At 34.9% G+C, this 22108-nt stretch overlaps 1 protein-coding gene and 1 long non-coding RNA gene across 2 annotated transcripts in view; one reads left to right on the forward strand and one right to left on the reverse strand.

Moving 5' to 3' along the window:
* The first annotated feature begins 1311 nt into the window (after nucleotides 1-1311).
* atp1b1b (ATPase Na+/K+ transporting subunit beta 1b) lies at nucleotides 1312-20515 on the forward strand. Its single transcript, NM_131671.1, is given in 6 exon segments — nucleotides 1312-1524; nucleotides 5235-5363; nucleotides 9100-9255; nucleotides 17319-17503; nucleotides 17710-17793; nucleotides 18935-20515. Coding segments are annotated over 6 exon segments (909 nt in total). The 5' UTR covers nucleotides 1312-1430; the 3' UTR covers nucleotides 19196-20515.
* The window catches only part of LOC141384773 (uncharacterized), a 60422-nt gene continuing 41708 nt past the window's right edge, over nucleotides 3395-22108 (reverse strand). Inside the window, exon 4 of the long non-coding RNA XR_012405470.1 lies at nucleotides 3395-3564. This is a non-coding gene — a long non-coding RNA (uncharacterized lncRNA). The remainder of the gene's footprint in view (nucleotides 3565-22108) is intronic.

Raw genomic sequence — 22108 nt, forward strand, 5'->3', positions numbered from 1 at the left:
AAATGTTAAAGTCTTGTGACTTTCTTAATGTTTGATATGTGCCTGTTTTGCTTTGCATTCACATACTGCAGTACTCAAACCGGTTACATCTTTTGGTTTTACACAGGATTGTTTTTCACCATGACTTCAGAATAATCCCAAGGGCATCTAATGCTTTAAATGAACATCTGATGTTTCCTTGTTTATTGTGGTGGTCAATGAAGTTCAGATGTGCTAGGATAATAGCACTTAATCATTTTACATCAGATTTTATTCATTCACTCATTTTTTTTTCGGCTTAGGCCCTTTATTAATCTGGGGTCGCCACAGCAGAATGAACTGCCAACTTATCCAGCATTTGTTTTACTCAGTAGATGTCCTTCCGGCTGCAACCCAACACTGGGAAACACCCTCTTCCATTCACACACATACACTGCGGCCAATTTAGCTTTTTAAGTTCACCTACAGCGCATGTCTTTGGACTGTGGGGAAAAACCGGAGCACCCGGAGGAAACCCACACCAACACGGGGAGAACATGCAAACTCCACACAGAATAGCCAACTGACCCAACTCAAACCAGTGACCTTTTTGCTGTGAAGTGATCATGCTACCCACTGCGCCACCATGATGCCTACATCAGTTTTCCACTCCTAAAATTGTACTAATTTCCATGTGGAGAAAAAAACATTCACATGAAGGAGATCCTTTTGTACACTACAGTTCACAATATCTTCATAATGTTGCTCTATGATTTGTTTATTCTGTCAAGCTTCTTTTTTTTTTTTTCTAAATGCCTTAAACCTTGTCAAAGCTTTTTAATTGCTGCCTTTTTACGCAGAATCAAAATGACAGCCTGCAGTGGTACAGTAGGTTAATTGCACTGTGTGCGCTATTTAGAAAGTAATTAGTAAAGAAAAAAACCGACTTACAGTAATAGAATAAATGAAATGGAAAATACTGTTAAAGCAAGATGATGAAATCTGTAAAGGCACGCAGACATATGTTCATCCATCTGTCTAAATATAACCTGAGAATCCTAAAAACAGCTTTTTTTCTGCCGTCGGGCATCCTCGATCCTTCTCCCCGGTTCTACGGCTCTTGCGTCACGCGTTTTTACATCACTCTCTTCACCCTGTCCTTTTCTCGCAGAGGCTTTTACGTCTCTTTACGCAACACTATTGTAAAGTGATTCCCACCCTGATTTCGCGAGCTGCACGACTTTGCTACGTGTTTGGAGGCTCTGCTTTTGATTGGCGCCGCGCGGCGCTGGGCGGGATTCGGCCCCGCCGCTGGATATATTACGCGGGGCACCTTGGAGAGAGCCGGGTACGGCTCCATGTCAAGGTGGGCTTAGTGCTCCGGGAAGGGGTGTAGTTTTACAAAGGAGGCAAGAAAGGACACGCGAGGGAATTCGCTGCTCAAGTGGACAAACAAAACCTTACAGTACACCATGCCCGCTCAAAATAAAGACGACGGAGGATGGAAGAAGTTTGTATGGAATTCGGAGAAGAAGGAATTTCTAGGACGTACCGGCGGGAGTTGGGGTGAGTATACCGTACAGATGTAAAATCGCTCGATTTCAGCACGTCGGACAGCGCAGTGATGCCTGTCACCGCCGTTTCTATAGCAGCGGGTACCCACAGTCTGCCAGTCTGGTCACGATGCAACCTGTATGATTTGACTTTGCAGCAAATGTCTCGCGGACTTTCATATGTCGACATACAAGATTTGCCTGATCAACTGATGTGTTTTGTTCGTTCAAAGCATTTCTGATTAAGTACGCGTATTTGTAGGCGTTTTGTCAGCGTCTCACCTGTTTCGTTGAGCCCCCTCAGTGTTAATGTGTTCATGTGTGTTTCTTTCTAAATATAAAGATATATGAATAGTTGCCGAATGCTGTGCGTGACTGCGATGCTGACAGAGGAGCAAAAGGTCAGCAAAGGACAGCATCAGATTATTAAGCAGTTCGCTGTTTTTACAGTTTAATAAAACAAAATGACATTTTAAAAATCATTTTGCTGTATAAAAACCAACCACAAAGCATAAACGTACATTGTAAAAGCTTTCTTAAGTGGAAAAGCTGGCTGTTTCATCTCCGCACTTGACGTGAAATCAATCAGCGCGTCATTTAATTAGCACACTTGTCATTATTCACGCGAAACACGTTGAAAGGGTTAAAAATGCATCATTGTTCAAGGTGACTCAAGGTGAAAGGCCTAGTCTTTTGGGTCTGACGGATTCATCTAAGGTTGCACTGAAAATTGACGTCATGTTTTTAAGGCAGCAACAGTTCCTCCTAGTAATTAACAAGCCTGCTGTTCACCATGTACCCTATCTGATGTGTAAACTTTTCTCCGTCTAATTAAGTCATTTACCCTGTTCATATAATCTCAAATTACCTTCAGGATGAATCAAACCAATCATGTGTGGACATAAAATGTATAAAATATCAAGTGTAAGAAGTTGCTAAGGATGACTGCTCAAAATGAGTCGTGCGTGAGCAAAGCAATACCTTCTAGAAGAAGAAAAGGTTAAAACCTAAAAGTCAGAACATCTCCTGGGATTGCAGGATCATCAGATCATTTAGTTCCAGCGTCCGTCTGACATTGCTTTATGCACCACTGGAAAGCACACAGACCTTTTGCCCTTGCCTTAGTGCGCATAATTGGAAGTGTAATGATTTGTACAGTTGGCTCTAATTTGGCTGTGCATTTTCTGATCTGGTAGTCCGTGAATTAGGGATAAAGGTAGCAAGACTGGATTGACTGGTCCTGGAAGGAACTTCAGAAATGACCTTACTGCACTGCGCTGCCCCTACACATTGTTGATGTTTAAGACATTGATATTACTCATCATATCCTGTCATGCTGGCACCTCTATATTTTCTGGGGGCAGACTGAGAACACTCGTATTGCTTGATTGATTTTGTAAACATAGCTTGTATATGTATAAATACATTTTTATTAATAACGACTTAAGTTCCAGTAAATATATATTGTTTACATTTTAACTGTTATTTCTTTTTCGGGGGAAAGAACGCACTTTGTTTTAATCACATGGAATTTTTCCAACTTTTTTTTGCACAGGAATTTGATTCAAAATTAAGTAAAAGTAAAATGATCAGCATTTAAAAGCATATTTATCACAAAAAGGATTAAATGCATTAATTTAACATCTTATTTCCCCCCTTTTCTGTGTTAAATTTTGTTATATTGCTTAGAATGTCAATTCGAAATATATGATCAAAAGACAAAATACTTGTTTTTCGCAAAAAAACTATCATCATTAAATGGAGATTTGTTCATTTATGCAGCAGATGTCCCTCCAGCTGCAACCCATCAGTGGGAAACATACATACACACTCATTTACACACATACACATACAAATAATTTTAGCTTACCCAATTCACTTACATCGCGTCTTTGGACTTGTGGGGGAAACCGGAGCACCCAGAGGAAACCCATGCAAACACGGGGAGAACATGCAAACTCCACATAGAAATTTCAACTGGCCCAGCCAAGGCTTAAACCAGTGACCTTCTTGCTGTGAGGCGATCGTGCTACCCACTGCGCCACCGTGACACCTATAGAGATTCATATTTAATATTAATTTCAAGTCCATTAAACAATTGGTTTTCAATAAGAATTTATTGCATAAAGGCATATTTATATATTTTAAGTACACTACCGGTCAAAAGTTTGGGGTCAATTTTGTTTTTTCATGTTTTTTTTTTTTTTGTTTTTTTTTTAAGAAAATTATTCTGTTCATCAAGGCGGCATTTATTAAATGTAAAAATAAAAAGTTAAATTTATAGTAATTCAATCAATTATATAATAGTAATAAAAATTAAAAATGTTACATTTGGAGTAATTAAATAATAGTAATAATAATATTAATAAATATTGGAGTGATTTCTGAAGGATCATGTGACTGGAGTAATGAAGCTGAGAATTCATCTTTAAAATCACTGGAATAAATGATTAAATTAAATTTTAAACTACTTTTAAACAGTTATTTTACAGTGCAATAATATTTCACAATTTTATTGTATTTTTGATTAAATAATGCAGCCTTTGTGAGCAGGATAAGGTTATTTTAAAACATTTAAAATTCCTATTATTATATATATATATATATATATATATATATATATATATATATATATATATATATATATATATATATATATATATATATCAGTGCATTGAATTTTCAACAATCAATGAAAATAAGAAAAATTATCAAAACCAAAAGCATGTCTTTACCAAAACTTGTCATCATTAAATGGAGTCATTTTACAATGACTTGAATTCTAGCTAAACGTCCTGAAGGGCTGCAGCTCTAGTTTAGCTTCAACCACCTCCAACTCACACCAGCTTAATATAGTCTCTAGTCTTGAACACTTTAATTAGTTAAAGCAGCCGTGCTTGATGAGTGCTGGAAAAAAAAAAAAAACTGCAGAGCTGCGGCCCTCCAGGAATCCAGTTTGAGACTTATGTTCTATTACATTTACATTTTTGGATTTTAACTCTTTTTCATAAATACATCATTTATTTTGCTGCACACAATTCTAAACCATTAATTCAAGTATAAAATGATCACAATCTACAAACATGTCTGCAACAAAAAATACAGAAGTACACTCTAAAACAGATTATTTATTTAAAGCAAGTAAACCGATTGCCCTAAAAACATCAAGTTGACTTTACAAAAATAATGTAAGTAAACCCATTATAACTTGGAACTGTTAAGTTGACTTAATTTTTATAATTATGTAAATTGTACTCACTTTTTTAAAAATAAAAGTAAACTAATAACTATTTGTCAATATACCTTTATATATATATAAATATAAATGACATACAGTTAAATAAATCTGATGTTACAGACTTGTGTCTTCTAAATTCAATACAGGCTATAATTGTAGATTTTATAGACTTAATAAAGCACCAAATATGTAAAATTGTAGACGTGCTAAAATAGTCAGACACTGTAAAAAGAATTAGTTGGCTTTTAAAAAAAGTGAGTACAATTAGCATAATTATAAAAATAAAGTCAACTTAATAATTGCAAGTTACAGTACAATGAGTTTACTTACATTATCTTTGTGTTCAACGTGTTGCTTTTAGGGCTACAGGTTTTCTCGCTTTAAATAACTAATCACTTTTTACAGTGTAACAACATCAGAATAACCACTCAAAATGTCTCGCTATCACCCACAGATACTGAAATATTGTCTTTCTCTCTCCACAGCAAAAATCTTCCTCTTCTATCTCATCTTTTATGGCTGTCTGGCCGGGATCTTTATCGGCACCATTCAGATTCTCCTCCTCACCCTGAGCGATTACAAACCCACCTGGCAGGACAGAGTCGCTCCTCCAGGTAACAGCTCTACTGACGTCTCTTTTTATAGCTTTCACAGAATTTATTGCGACTGTAAACTTGAAATAAGATCAGAAGGTTTGTGAAGCCCCAGGGGTTCATAATGCATCTGCATAACAGAATTATAACAGAAAACCTTTTTTTTTTTTTTTTTTGTAAAAAGGTGTAGATTTTCTATTTATTATATTTACTACTATTAGAAGATTTACTTAATTGACTGTTTATTAAATTGATAAGACAAAATACTTTGAATGAGAAAAAACAAACAAAAATGTTAAATAAATAAACATTAAATTAAACAAATTATATTTTTTTGGAAAAATAACTCAAATTAGCCCATGCAATAATAATAATAAAATTATTATTATTATTATTATTATTATTATTATTATTATTATTATTATTATTATTAATAATAATAATAATATTCTTAATAATATTTTTAATAATAATAATAAAAATAATTTAAAGACTTAAAAAAAAACTTTTCTTTCAAAGTAGAAAAAAAGTAAAGATTAAAAGTAGTTATTTATTTATTTTGACTGCATAATTTAAAACTACATTATTTAAATATTTAATTAATTTTCTTAATGGAAAAGACTGCAATATATTGTGCAATATATTATAATATATGAAATATTTCAGTTGACAAAACAGAATAAAATTTAAGATATATAAAAAATAAACAAATCAAACTTTAAAGAAATTTAGCCGATACAAAAAAAATTTAATAAAATAAAAAAAAAGAAATGAGTTGACATTTCAAGACTTGATGAAACATTTTTTATAAATGTACATTATTAAAATATTGAATTAATTTCCTTAATTGCCAAGACTGCAAAAAATATTTGAATTGATAAAACAGAATAAATTGTAAATCAATTAAATATTTATTAATTTAACTTTAAAAAAGATTTTGCCCATGCAAAAAATAAATAAATAAATAAAATAAACAATAAAAAGAAAAAAATGAGTTGAGAATTAAGGACTTGATATTTTTTAATCCATAGTATGACAATATTGAATTAACTTCCTTAATTGAAAAGATTGTGAAATATTTGAATTGAAAAAATAAATAGATTTATATAGCGCATTTATCATGTATGGCCATACACCCAAAGCACTTCACAATCATCTGGAGACAGTGATAGAGCCAATTTAGTGGATGGGGATGATTGGGGGGCCATAATGGGTAATGGAGGAAATTAGGCCAGGAGACCGGGGTTACACCCCTACTCTTTACAAGAAGTGCCATGGGAATTTTAATGGCCACTGAGAGTCAGGACCTTGTTTTAATATGTCACCTGTAAGACGGCGCTCACTGATAATATGGGGTCTCCTTTACTTTTACTGGGGCATTAGGACTGAGCACCCCCTGCTGGCCTTACTAACACCACTTTCAACAGCAACCTAGTTTTCCCATGTGGTCTCCCATCACACTCAGCCCTGCTTAGCTTCAGTGAGTAACCAGTCTTGGGCTGCAGTGAAATATGACTGTGGCTCAGAAAATGAGTTGAGATTTCAAGACTTGATGAAATATTTTTGTAAAACTACATAATGAAAATATTTAATTAATTTAAAAAGGCTGCAAAATATTTGAATTTCAAATAAATTAATATTAAACAACAATTTAAATATTTCAAATAAATTAATATTAAACAAATTTTAAAAACCTATGTGAAAAATAATGAACAGCGAAATGAGGTGATATTTTAAATATTTTTATTTTCGCATTATAAAAATATTTAATTAATTTCCTTAATTCAAAAGGCAGCAAAATATTTGGATTTACAGTTTGTTTTTTTCATTTTGAAAAATAAAACTCATAAAAAGCCTATGTGAGAAAGGGTTGAGACTTGCTGCTCCTCTTGCTGTCACAGATAATGTTACAAGGAAAGCTTGAAAGATTGGATTAATGTTCGGGAACAGATCAAGGGCTAAGAGAATCTGGAATTGATCATCCATTAGTATTACGTCACAGCTGAAAAGTTTCATGTTACTTGCAGAAAGAACGTGCAAGATTAAGTGACAACAGGCTGACAGATGCAACGGACACACTTACAACACATTAGAGCTCTAAAAAAGAAACTGATGCTGTGAATTATTGTAAAAAACACAATCATTACACTTGTCTGCATTCACTTTAACGTACATATAATGTCACTTTCTGAATTATTATTCTGAACTCTGCAGGGACTAGGAGCAATCATGTTTCATTTCAGTCAGTGGAAGAAAATACTTGTCATTTTATTAGTAACACTTAAACTGAAATAACTAAAGATGTGTTTCAAGATATAGATATATTGTTAAAGCATTTTTTTTACAAAAATGTTCAGTTATTTAGTTTCATTTATTTAAATACTTTTACTTTCAAATGTATTGTATGTGTTCAGCTGTTTCGTCTAATGTAATGGAATCGACAATTGAACAAAATTAAACAAATTTCTTGACTGCTGGGAAGTAAATCTAAACAAGTAATAAAATAAAATAAAATAAAAATGTTAATAAATTAATAAATATTCAATGAGGTGATATTTTGAAAGACTTTCAAATTATTTCAAAGATAGTTTCGATCTTTCCACCAAAGCATGTTCTATTTAATCAGAGAGTTTTAAGTCTTTTGAAAACAGATTGATATAATAACATTTTTAATTTTATTATTAACACTTAATCTGAAATAACTAAATATGTGTTTTAAGATATAGATGTATTGTTACAACATTTTGACAAAAATGTTAAGCTGTTTTGTTTTATAAAAATACTTAAAATTATTTTATTGTATGCGTTCAGATGTTTTGTGTAATGTATCTGATTTGATTAATATGAACAAAATCAATGAATAACATAATTAATAAAATAAAATATAAAATAAAAATAAAATAACATAAAAAAATAAATAAAATCGAATAATAATTAAAATAAAACAAAAATAAAATAAAATATTTAAAAATAAAATAATAAAATAAAATAAAATAAAATAAACATTTCAGTGAGAGTTTGAGTTGAGATTTTCAAAGACTTTCAAATAATTTTAAAGATGTCTTCGTTTTTTCCACCAAAGTATTTTTTATTTAATCAGAGAGTTTTAAGTGTTAAAATAGGTTTGGCATTTTTAAATGATTAAAACTAAATAGCTAAATCTTAAAATTTAAATTTAAACCAATTTGAACATTTTACAGCTATAAGATACTTAATTTATGTAGTAAGGTTTATATGAATTTTAACTTTCTGAAACTAAAGCTCATGTCATTAAATTAAAATAAATAAAAGTATAAATAAATAAATAATTAATAGAAAAGTTTATTCATTCTAAAATGAAATATAATATAAAATCATATATTATTAAATTAATTTGGTCATAGTCCAATGAAATGTGGAAATATTGCTTTCTGTGTAGTTTCATTTATGTTTGTTCGACTAATGTGAATCAGTCAACATTTTGTGAGGTAAAACAGCCTGCAAACAAACCTAAATCTGAAATTACTCAAAACAAAATGAAGGCATGCTTTCTCACAATGAGTTTGAATCCTAGTATTCCAAAGAAATGTAGAAAGAAAGTCACAGATTCAGATTTACAGAGTGAATGTTTAAATACATACTCTATGGTACAAGTCAAATCAGTAAAGGTTCAGAGAACAGGAATGATTTAACATCTCTCCACACTGAAGTAAATAATCTGATAACAAATATATCCAAATTTGATGTATTCCTAGTATGTTGATTTTTTTGTACACAGGTCTCACTCATTTCCCACGTTCAGACAAGTCTGAGATTGCCATTAACCTGGATGACGAGGTGTCGTTCCTGAACTACGTCAAAGTCATGAGAGAGTTTCTGACATCCTACGACCAGGAAAAACAGTTAGACAATATGCAGTTTGAAAACTGTGGAGGTACCAGATCACACATCTCTTCTGTCATTTCAATATAGATGTACTTTATGGTGACCAGTTCTGTGTTTCAGCTCTATTTTTGTGTCCTGACTTGCAAAAACCTCACTTATTGTAGTTTCGCACACACTAGCTAGCATATAACACTTGCTAACAGAAGTCTTTTGTGAGATGAAAATAGCCCAATGGTAACCAATTATATCACAGGGATTTGATGAACAAATTTCCCATCCAATCACATTTTTTCATATTGAACAAGTAGCTGTTAAAGGAGGCGGGACTTGCTCATCTTGTGTCAGTAATAGAGAGAAGATGAAATCAGATTAAAAAAACATTCATACCAAGATAAAACATGAATCAATATTAGACAGTATGTTAAAAAAAATGTTTTACTGCCTGAAATGTCTCTAATAATTGCTGAATCAGTTTTTAAACTGTGAAACCTAAAAAAAACACACATTTTGGTAACTATATGTGATGTGCAGTGGTCCCTCGCTATTCACTTTTCGCGGCCTTGCAGTTTCACTGATATTTTTTTGGTGTAATTTCACATACTTCAATGTGTTCTACAACGCATTGTGTTCTGCGTCCTGACTGGCTATAGGCCGTCATAAATCAATCTCCTTTTGGGGGCGGGCAGTTTCCCGCTGGGCCGACGTACTTTTTGGGCTGGGCGGATCATCTTCGTATGATCTGATCGTCCTATAAAACCATGTTTTTTTTCTGCCTAATTAACTGACGATTCTGTGATCTATGACCGATCCATGTGACACAATTTGCAGACCATTGTTTTCTTTTTTTTTTCTTTATTGACATTGGCCTGACTCAATCACAAACTCCTATTTTGCGCAGCGCGTATGGAGAACAGAGGCAGTGCGCAGGCGTTTGTCTTTCACATGGGCTGCGTCTGCGGTGCGCAGCGGATTGGCGACTGTTGCACATCAATCTATTTCCATCTATTCTATCTAGTTACCTATCTGTCTATGTAAATACACTTTTTATCTTTACTTTTTATCTGCACCAAGTCCCGTGGCAACTTCCTCCCATGCTGTTAACCTGCAAGTCTTTATTTTACAAATGATATACAGTTGACGTCAGAATTATTAGCCCCCATTTGATTTTTTTTTTCTTTTTTTAAATATTTCCCAAATGATGTTTAACAGAGCAAACAATTTTTCACAGTATGTCTGATAATATTTTTTCTTCTGGAGAAAGTCTTATTTGTTTTATTTCAGCTAGAATAAAAGCAGTTATTAATTTTTTTAAAACCATTTTGAGGACGTAATTATTAGCCCCTTTAGGCTAATACTTTTTTTGAGTGTCATCATTATACAATGACTTGCCTAATTACCCTATCCTGCCTAGTTTACCTAATTAACCCAGTTAAGCCTTTAAATGTCACTTTAAGCTGTATAGAAGTGTTTTGTAAAATATCTAGTCAAATATTATTTACTGTCATCATAGTAAAGATAAAATAAATCAGTTATTAGAGATGAGTTATTAAAACTATTATGTTTAGAAATGTGCTGAAAAAAATCTTCTCTCCGTTAAACAGAAATTGGGGAAAAAAATTAACATGGAGCTAATAATTCTGACTTTAACTGTACATGATATATAAGAACTGTATGCTTCTCACGCTCCATGAGGAGTGTCATTCATGTCTGCTCAGGTGCACTATGTCAGAAGACAATCACCTTGGATATCATGTCATTTTGTTTTTGATTGTCAGCATGTAGGCTTACAGTTATAATAATATTCATACAATATAGCTATAATGATATTAGTGTACATGATCAAACTAGAGTGCAACTTAAGCAAAACTAATACTGAAATTGTTTTAACTTTGGTTTTGTTGTTCAGGCTCAAATAAATATTTGTTGATTTAAGTTCTCTCGATTGACTATATAGAGTCTTTAAGCTATGTTTTGATGTTTGACTGTTGAGTTAAACATTTTAATCTGTTAACGGTCTCTGATACATTGCTTTTATTATTCACTTGACTTTCTTTATTGTCCAAAAGTAAAAATTTATGTTTGGCTTCACCACACAAACAAATCAGCGTTCACATTACACACATCACAGAAAAAACAGGCAACGCAAATACATTCAATGTCAGGCCCGGATTGGCTAATCGGGAGGACCGGGAGAAATCCCGGTGGGACGGTCCGTTCTTTGGCCGCGAGGGCCGGTGTTTTTAGCTGCTTGCACTCTCAGCAGTCTCACTTTTTTCATTTATTTATTTATTTGACCATAGCCTTACTCTTTTTATTCATTATTTTGCCGCAGCTCCGCTCGTCTTATTTATTGTCTCGCAGCCCCATGAGCAAAATGCAGACTGCAGGGTAATGAAGATGTAATTATTATTCCGGCCACACAAGGGTATCAGCGCCATTGTGGTCCAGTGGTCAGCACGTTGCGTTTACGACGCCGTCGGTCAATGATGAGTAATTCTTTTTTTTTTTTTTTTTTTTTTTTTATTGTTAAGATATATAAAACTGTAAGGTTGTTGAACATTTGAAGTTCTAAAGCAAGTGTTTTCTTGAAAAAGACGTGATAGTGTCATTAGAAGCTGAATTGGAAATGACCTTATTTTAATATAGTCAGTCGTGATCTGACGTGGGCTGGTCTAAGGCTTGAAACTCCAGGGCTGAAAAGGAGTCTCACTCCGGCCCTGTTCAATGTCATGTAAATCACATAAAAAATAATAATAATAAAAACTCTATTTAAGGGTGCTTTCACACCTACACTTTTGTTTCGGAACGAATCTCGTTTGCCCAGTTTGCGCGGTTCGTTTGGCATATGTGAACAGGGCAATCGCGCTCTGTTCCGCTCCAAAGTAATCACTTCGAGATCGCTTGAATGAGGTGGTCTCGGCTCGATTGAAACGAACCCTGGAGCGGTTCGATTGCAGTGAAAAAGCGATCCGATCCGAGCGCGGTTATATCAGTGTTTTATGGATATGTAATAGGCATACGGCTATATGAAGAGAGAATTATGAGTATGGCGAGAAGTTTCGCGAGTCTCCGGATGCCCGCAAACGAGTGATGATCTCCCGGTAATCTCGCGTCTCCCTCCCGGTCCTCAAATAGGCATCGTCGCGCACCCTTCTCACCCCTCCCCACAGCATCTCTCCTTAAACAAGTGGCGCGCGTGCACCCTGTCAATCACCACCAAACCACCACCTCTCCTGACAGCTTAGCGGAACGCTGCAAAATAAACCCTGACACTCTGACCAATGTGAGGAGAGTTTACTCGCACGTGACTTGTTTTAGCTCTTTTGGTCCGATTAGAAACTTTGCAGTGTGATAGCGAACCGCTCCAAGAGCAAAGAGCAGCAATGTAACAGTTGTAATCTCTGTTTCGGAACAACTGAATCGATTTAAAGTTGTGAAAGCACCCTAAAACTCTATACATTCTTAACACCCAGTATTTAAAATTCTAAAGGCAGTCGGCACAAAGAACATTTGATACACATTTTTCTTTACTTGATGTTGCCTAAAACGTCTTTTTGATGGCAAGAGCTGAAATTTTAAATTTAAGGAATGCGAACAATCTTCAGTAATGACGTGTGCTTTTTGTTTAATTCTCATTGAATAAATTTCATTTGGTTGTCTTTGCGCTTTACCAACAATTGCACAGGAAATTTTTACTATTCAACAAAGTTGCTTTTCCTTAACTGGCAACAGTCCATAACATGCAATCATGTTAAAACTCACACTTTCAACCAAGTTCTTGTATACCATCTCCAGAATATTTTGACTCGCTCCAAATTGTTGTAACCTCCTAATGAGATATAATCTCTGCATTGCTTTTTTTTTCTTTTTAAGCACTCTGCATTTGCAGCAAATGTCAATCCACTATCAATAAATATTCCTAAATATTTAAAACTTGACCTTTATTTAACTTTAACTTTACACTCTCAGAAATAAAGGTACGTGAGATGTCACTGGAATGGTAGCTTTTCAAAAGGTACACATTTGTACCTAAAAGGTCCGTAATAAAACCTCAAGGGTCCATATTAGTACCTAAACATTTTAAGAGGAACCGTTTGTGAAGTTCATTTATAAACAAATTTCGAGAGGATCACGTGCTTATGATTGTTCACAGCTGTTCCAACTTTAGCTAATGACTGATTATCCTATCAGACGATCCTTAACTCACTATAAATAACCAGACTTTTCTCATCTCAATATCTTCATCTTGAAGAAACCCCCCCACCCAACCCTACTTTCCCTCCTTTCAAACGGGCGACATGGTGGCCAGTGATTAGCGCTGTTGCCTCACAGCAAGAATGCCCCTGGTTTAATTCCTTTCCAAACCAGGCGACATTTCTGTTTTGCTCATTCTCCCAGTGATCGCATGGGTTTTCCCCATGTCCTCCGGTTTCCAGTTCAAAAACAAGCACACTAAACAATTAATCCAAAATATTTTAGCCAAACTCTGAGTACACCTTCTCAGCATCCATATCTGACACTTAGCTACAATAAGCAGGAGGGGGAGTCATTGAGATCTACCTGAGCTCAAACTCCCCTCTAGCCTTTCAACGGGAGGGAGCCCAGGGCTCTCTTCTGGGACAGCACGTTAAACAAGCTTTATTATCAATCATCAGATAAGTGTAAACTCTTGAATGTACTTTTTAAGTACTAATATGGACCCTTGAGGTATTAATATGGACCGTTTAGATACAAATTTGTACCTTTTGAAAAGGTACCATCCCAGTGACAGCTGGCGTTTCTTTATTTCTGAGAGTGTATTTTGTGAATCAACATCAACCGTGTGCATCAGCAGGCAGTTTTTGATATGTTCATTATTTAATATAGGCTCTTTCAAAACACGTAGGCACACACATGATGGACTTCCAGTGTGGATTATAATTTTATTATAATAATAAATCTAGTTTTTAAATGTTTTTAATTTGTCAACTCTCATTATTTCCTATATATGGCTTTTCTGCTTGTACAGAATAGGGCGTGCACAGGTGGGTAGCATCTTGACTGTAGTGGGCCACTTTGGCCCAAAATGCCAGGGCCGATTTTTTTTTTTGTCCCAGTCCAGCCCTGATCTCCTTTAAGTTGCGTCTCCTATACACTACAGAATGCGTTCAGCTTGCCAAATTTACATGAATCGTCGATCGCTAGCAGTGTGACTCTGAAGTGCTGTACTGTATGTTTGCAAGTTTTCTCCCAACAATGTTGACGAAACGTTCTGTCCCATCAAAGGCACCCACAGTAGCACCCAAAAGGCAGAAGAAGATGCTAACCATCGCACAAAAAGTTGAACTTCTGGACATGCTAAAGGAAGTTAGGCAGCTGGAGCGCCCCATTACGAAAAAAATAAACAAAGATCAAATAGTTTTGATCTTTGATTTCATTCTATAATACTGCACTTATTTTTCTACAAAGGTTTGAACTTTGAGAGTGTTTAAACAAGAAAAAAGTGTGAAAATATGAATGTCTGTCTAGGAAAAGAGTATAAAGTGTGTAGTGAGGGGTTTTACAGCCTCAAAACATCTCTAATAATTAAAAAAAAATAAAGCTACTTTGCAGATTTCGCTTTTTAATTTTTTTATTTTTAGAACGTAACTCCTGTAAATAACAAGGGACCACTGTATCACATTTACCTCATCCAGCTATTTAGCATAAGAAACTCAGTTAGCAAGAAATATGGAGTGGAGTATTATGGAGTGGATAAACACAAAAAATGATGTTTGCTGTTTGTTCAAACTACTTATTTAAAAGGAGCTGAAACAACACAATTCTTGGAGTTTTTTTGAGGACAACTAAATTGTTTTATGTTCAACCCCCTTAAATTTGTAAAAAAAAAAAAAAAAAAACTAACAAGGTAACCCAATTCCTTTATGGTGTCCCAACACAAATCCATTGTGTGGAGCCCAGCATTTCTTGCAGTAAATATTTGCAATGTGTAATACATGACACATTATACTGAATTTACTAAAACACTAAACAATTACTGTAAGTTATTCACACTAACATATGTTTTATATTATTTTAAAAGAGCTTAACAAGATTCAGCTTGATGTTTTAGGTCTGTTCAATGTAATGAAAGCTCAAATTACTTGCACAAGTTCATTTAAACTTCATTCGTTCATTCATTTTCTTTTCGGCTTAGTCCCTTTATTAATCCAGGGTCGCCACAGTGGAATGAACCACCAACTTATACAGCACGTTTTTACGCAGCAGATGCCTTTCCAGCCGTAACCTATCTCTGGGAAACATCCACACACACTCATTCACTACGAACAATTTAGGCAACCCAATTCACCTGTACTGCATGTCTTTGGACTGTGGGGGAAACCGGAGCACCCGGAGGAAACCCACGCGATCGCGGAGAGAACATGCAAACTCCACACAGAAACGCCAACTGACCCAGCCAAGGCTCAAACCAGTGACCTTCTTGCTGTGAGGCGACAGCACTACCTACTTTGCCACTGTGTCACCTCATTTAAACTTGAAATTCTAATTTAAATACTTTTGATTTATCTTAAGAAATGGCAGCAGCTATTTAGTCTTTGGAGTATACATTCTTTAAAATAATATAAATAATTATTTTATTAAAATACTTTTTTTTGTTACACGAAGAACCTTTTACCACCCAGCGAACCTTTACATTTCACAAAAAGGTACTTCAATGTAGGACTGGTTTAAGTTTAATCAAAAGTTTGAATCATTTAAACAGTCATTTTGGCAGTAAATATTATTATTATTATATGTTTTCAAATTGGGCAGCATTTACTACACAGAGCTTCAGTTTACTGACAAGCAAAGTCAATTTATTTGGACAATAATGAAATTAAGATAATCATTCCATAACTTCAGTTGAGATAAATTAATCCTTTTGTGATTATTATTAATGTTTAATCAAGTGGCAACCTTCCTCTCTCCCTTGTGAAGCAAATACAGATATTACTGCAACTGCAGTTCATTGACTGACTACTTGAGGCTGGCTCATAAAGAGAGTCACTCACATAGAATCCTATGTTACAATGCTCAACTTTACAGCAGGAAAAAAAAGTGTTTACAACTTTTGGTGTATTTAGCTAATATTACCCTTTATGACAACTGTAAGGGGGTGAATTTCTAAAAAAAGGTCTGGCTGCAAACTAGGTGCGCATGTAAGCTGAGACTGCATGCATGCTTTTAATGCATATGCCTAACACTGCCCCTAACCATACCCCTCACAGTGACAAAAATAAGTCTTTTTAGTGTAAGTCTGCAACTTATAACTTACAGTTGAAGTCAGAATTATTATACTCCCCTAAATTATTATAATACTATTAATTATTCTAAAACTATTATTATTTTCGCTGAATTTCTGTTTAACAGATTTTTTTCTCACAACACAATTTTTAACACAACATAATAGCTTTAATAACTCATTTCTAATTGATTTATTTTATCTTTGCCATGATGACAGTAAATTATATTTAACTAGATATTTTTCAAGACACTTCTATACAGCTTAAAGTGACATTTAAAGGCTTAACTAGGTTAATTAGGTTAACTACGCAGGTTTGGGTAATTAGGCAAGTTATTGTATAACGATGGTTTGTTCTGTAGACTGAGAAAAAACATAGCTTAAAGGGGCTAATTATTTCGATCTTAAATTTATAAAAAAAAAAAAAAAAAAATTATTAAAACCGAAATAAAACAAGACTTTCTCCAGAAGAAAAAATATTATCAGACATACTGTGAAAATTTCCTTGATCTGTTAAACTTCATTTGAGAAATATTTAAAAATAGGAACAAATTCAAAAGGGGCTAATAATTCTGATTTTAACTGTATGTTACAACCTAAAAGTCTGAATAATTAGGGGTGTGGCCACTTGAGTGACAGGCATCTGCTGCTTGCCATCAAGTCACCTCAGCTACATCCATTTTTATTTATTTTTTTGGTACAGTTTATGCTTTAAACAATGCCCTTAAATTTTGTTTAAAGGCCCTCAGAGTTTGAAACCCCCATCACTGTTTCTGAATCTTTATTTCTAAGAGAGTATGTAGATTAATATAAGTATTTTAATATCTTTTTATACATGATTATTTCCACAGAATCACCCTTGGACTACAAAAACAGAGGTGATCTGGAGAGTGACGTTGGGGTTAGGAGGGCCTGTCAGTTTTCGAGGGAGTGGCTTGGACCCTGCTCTGGCCTGGACGACCCTTATTTTGGATTTAAGGAAGGGAAGCCCTGCCTTATTGCCAAACTCAACAGAATTGTGAACTTCAGACCTAAGGTTTGTTCATATCCTGCATGCAATGTTTAGGAACACTTTTAGGGTCCAAATCTTAGACAACATTTCTTGGAATTTAAATTAAGTGAAGGTATAAAATGGCTAAAATATATTATTAATGTGGGTGATTATGTTTTGTTCTATTTTAGCTGACCTGTTTAATGCAGCTACTGGTTTATTTTGTAAAGTCTTCATATTTTTTCTTTCAGCCACCAGTATCAAATGAAAGCATTCCGGAAGAGGTTCAGCACAAAGTCCAGCCCTATCTTATTCCCATCCACTGCACAAATAAGGTAAGCCATGCTTTCATTGAATCCGCCAACACAGGTTTAGTGAGAATATGTGCCCAGTGCTACATATTTGGGAAACCACACATATGTATCCTGGCATATGCCTGCAATTTTTGAGTAAAATGAATGTTATGGGATGGTATGACGCTGCTGACTTTAGTTCCTTTTCACACTACAGTCTGAAACATTTGAAGGGATACATTATCGATGGATACAGAGAACTGGATAATTGGTTGTGCCAACTGAGCCTGGTTCTCTAGGTTTTCTTTCTTCTTCACTTTCGTAAATTGTTAAAGTTTGTTTCTCGCCACTGTCACCAATGGCTTGCTTGGTTTGGGACTTGTGGAGCTGCACATTGTTGGATTTGCTCTTCAGTGTTTGAACTTTCAGAAGTGAAATTTAAAATAGACTAAACTAGTGTTGTCACGATACTGTATTTCAGTACCTTTCAGTATTGAAATTTTAAATACCTTCACAATTTCCAAACATGGTGATTGGCTGTAAAGATTCACCGCTTTGACTCATCTTCATTGAGTGGAAACACAAATACAGGGGCACTGGAGCATTTTAAAGCTGCGAAGATCAGCTGGTCTGTCTATGAGCTTACATACAAGCGATTCGCTGATGAATCGACTGATCTTCAGGGCTTTAAAACGCTCCAGTGCCCTTGTTTCTCTATTTGCACTCGGTGAAGAGCGGTGAACTGATGACCTTCACGGCTAATTACAGTCATTTCTGTTGAGCATATGAACACAATTTCATTTTAGAAGTGTTTAAGAATGCGCTCACATGTTAGCGGAAAATATGCAGTTTCAAAATTTCAGAACCGATTGGTACCGAAATTCAATATCGTCTACATTGTAAAAGCGCTATAGAAATAAAGATGAATTGAACTGAATTGAATAAAGCATTGTTTTTATGCGGTTGTTCCCGCAGGACCAAATAGATGCCACATAAACAACATAAATTAGTCTGTGATCTGTAGATTAACGCATTCACCTCGCTGGCTCATGTACAAATAGATAGCTATTCAACATGTTTCGTGGTTTCCAAATATGTAGCCCTGGACACATATTCCCAATAAGACTAGGTTGGAATCCGCTTTGTAAAACAGTCACTAACTGGCATTACTCTCTCTCTGCAGAAAGAGGAGGATGCAGGTAAGCTGGGTGAGGTGAGGTACTACGGTTTTGGCGGAGGCTTCCCTCTTCAGTATTACCCCTATTACGGCAAACTTCTGCACCCTCAGTACCTGCAGCCGCTGGTGGCCATTCAGTTCCTCAACATCACTCCCAACACGGACATGCGCATCGAGTGCAAAGTGTACGGGGAAAACATTTATTACCACGACAAGGACCGCTACCAGGGACGATTCGACGTTAAATTCAACATTAAAAAATCATGACCTCAAAACACTACCTCCATTCTCTCCCTACTGAAAGGCAAACTAAGGCCCCTCTTCTGACTTGAGATACAGAGAGAAGTTTCTCACCGGTCTTCCACAGCGTTTAACCGAGGAGATGTGTCTTTTGTTTTGTTTTTTCCTGAATGTACAAAGTGTCTCACGTCAGAAAGAGGCCTCATTTTAGTTCAGGAGAGATTAAGTCAAAACAAACAAATAATTAAAAAAGTGAATAAACATGATATATACATATATACACACACACACATATACATACAGTGAGCAAAAAAGTATTAAACATGTCACCTTTTTTTCTCAGAAAACAAATTTCTAAAGATGCTGTTGACTTGAAATTTTTCTTAGACGTCAGTAATTTACATTCAAAGAAAATAAAACTAATTAATTTAGAAATAAAGTCACGTGTAATAAAATGAAATGACAGGGAAAATGTATTGAACATATGAAGAAAGGAAGGTGCAAAAAACGCATGGAAAGACCAGACAGCAGCTCAAATATCTGCTTCTACATTCGAAATTGCTAACTTTCCCTTTTATGTAGTATGTGAAAAACAGTATTGTTCACCAAGTAGTATGTCCGAATTTAGAGTTTTCAAAAAACACCTAATGTTTCCCGTGAAATTCCAATGGATGCTACACTGTAATGCCTTTAATGCCACGTGAGAGAATTCATGAATGGGAGGAAAGTGAAGTGACGCAACCAGGGTTTAATTTGGGCTGGAACAAGCCGGATCCGGAACCTCATTTTAGCCACCTATACCCACCATGGCCCCTGGTCAGAATATAAGCTGTTTCAATGCCAACATCTGCATTACCAGGGTGGACATTTCAGCAAGACAATGATCCCAAACACAGACAAGCTGACTCTCAATTGGTTTCAAAAAAGAAAATAAAGCTGCTACAATGGCTTAGACAATCACCTGACCTGAACCCAATGCAGACATATAGACGAGAACCACAGAAACGTCAAGATTTTTACACTCTGTTGAAGTCTAAAAACAACTAACAGCTAAGCAATGCATACAACTCCACTCTCCATACAAGAGGTGTCTTAAATAAAAAAGGTGTCTTGCCCCCCCCCTCAAAGTATTTACAAAGTATTAAATAGATTTCAGAAGTTCATTACCTTCTCCTTGTGTAATTACACAAAACGTTATTTCTGAAATTTATTTTTGGAAGTTTGGATTGTTTGGGGTTTTGACCAAAATCTGCGTCAATTTCACATCAACAGCTCCTTTAGAAATATATTTACCAGGAAAAATCATGACTTGTTTAATACTATTTTTACCCGCTGTATATATACACAAAAAAAAAAAAAAAAACGCAATTCTAAAAACAACACCATCATGTGGGACTGAACATTGTCTGTACTCTTTACTTCAAGCTTTCTGCTTTCAGTCTAGGGTTAGAACGTAAACGCCCGGAGGATTAGCCATATAGCATAGGATATTTATTCTACTCACGAACTGCCCGCCATCAGAGGGGCATGTTGTTTTATTGTAAATTACATTTCCTCGACCGATGTAGCCCGCACTGTTTTGTCCCTCTTGTATTGTATTGCTGCCTCGTGTGATTTCCCTATATTTAGAAAGTGCACAGTAGTTGCATATGTAGGTTGTTTCGAGCCACGCCATGTGTGTGATTCAGCTTCATTTGTCAAACGTGCCTACATATATATAGTTACTTAATGGAAATACACTGGCCTCTTAACATTGCCTTTTGGGGGTATTGATGTTCTAACGCTGCATCTTTTAGGTGTATTAGGTGGGTTATAAACCTTTTTTTCCTTAAAATCACTACAATGTAGGGGGAAGATTGTACTTTGATTCGTTTTCACTGAATGTATGTGTTGCCTTTGGATTTACGGTGTCATTCGCATACCGAACTGCTACTGTAGCTTTGTTTTTGTTTAACCACTTTATTTTCTTCCTCGCCTTGTCGTTCTACGACTTCTTCAAGATGTCGCACGGCATGGTCGAATGTCCTAAAAGAATTCGGTATTCATTAAGTGGTGACCTTAAACGTTCTGTTCTTGCACATGCTCATGGTCTGCAGAAACTCGTCATGAATGTTAATAATGCCAAAGCCATTAAGATTATTCTAGATTCTCTCAGATTTAATTGCAATACCCTGTCCATCGGGATGTTTCGTAGGTGTGCGCAATCAGTGTCAAACATCAGAAAATGTCAAGTTTCACGAGTCCCACAGGCTCTCATGTCGAACTAAACTGGAAAAAAAAAAAAGACTAACCAAAATAAAGCTGAGACTCTAAAGTTGTGCTGTTTGTTTTATTATTTTGTTGACTTGCTTTAGAATCTCCTTACATCATACAAATAACCAGCCAGTTTTGCTAAGGCAGAAAACTACATTACATTACATTGTAAAACCCAAAAAAACGAAGTTCAAAAACTAATCCTAATGAGTACTGTGAACTTAATCTATTTAAGTAAACGAAGCAATTTGAGCACAGTAAACCCCAATAAATGAAGAGAACTCAAACCAACTGAGTACTGTAAAACCCAAAAAGTTTAAGTAACTCAAACCATTTGAGGAAAACACTAATCCTAATGAGTACTGTGAACTTAGTCCATTTAAGTTGAAGTAACGAGGTATTTAATTAACTCATTACTAGGCCCACACGGAATCACTGCGCGCAGATTTCAGCAGATTTTTTTTCCATCATTGATTCTGTTTATTTACTTGTGTAAATGTGTGTAAATCTATGTGTATTCAGTTTTGAAATTAATTAATTATTGATTGACTAATTAATTAAAAATTGAATAATATGGAAATATTAATTTGATTTATTTACAATGCAGTTCGTAAAGTAATGTTTTCTGTCTTTTAGTAAATATATTAAATGAGAGACTTGCTTTGTTTACCAAATAAAGTGGACCTG

The sequence above is a fragment of the Danio rerio genome, chromosome 1 (genome assembly GCF_049306965.1).
Source record: "Danio rerio strain Tuebingen ecotype United States chromosome 1, GRCz12tu, whole genome shotgun sequence".
NCBI classification, from domain to species: Eukaryota; Metazoa; Chordata; class Actinopteri; order Cypriniformes; family Danionidae; genus Danio; species Danio rerio.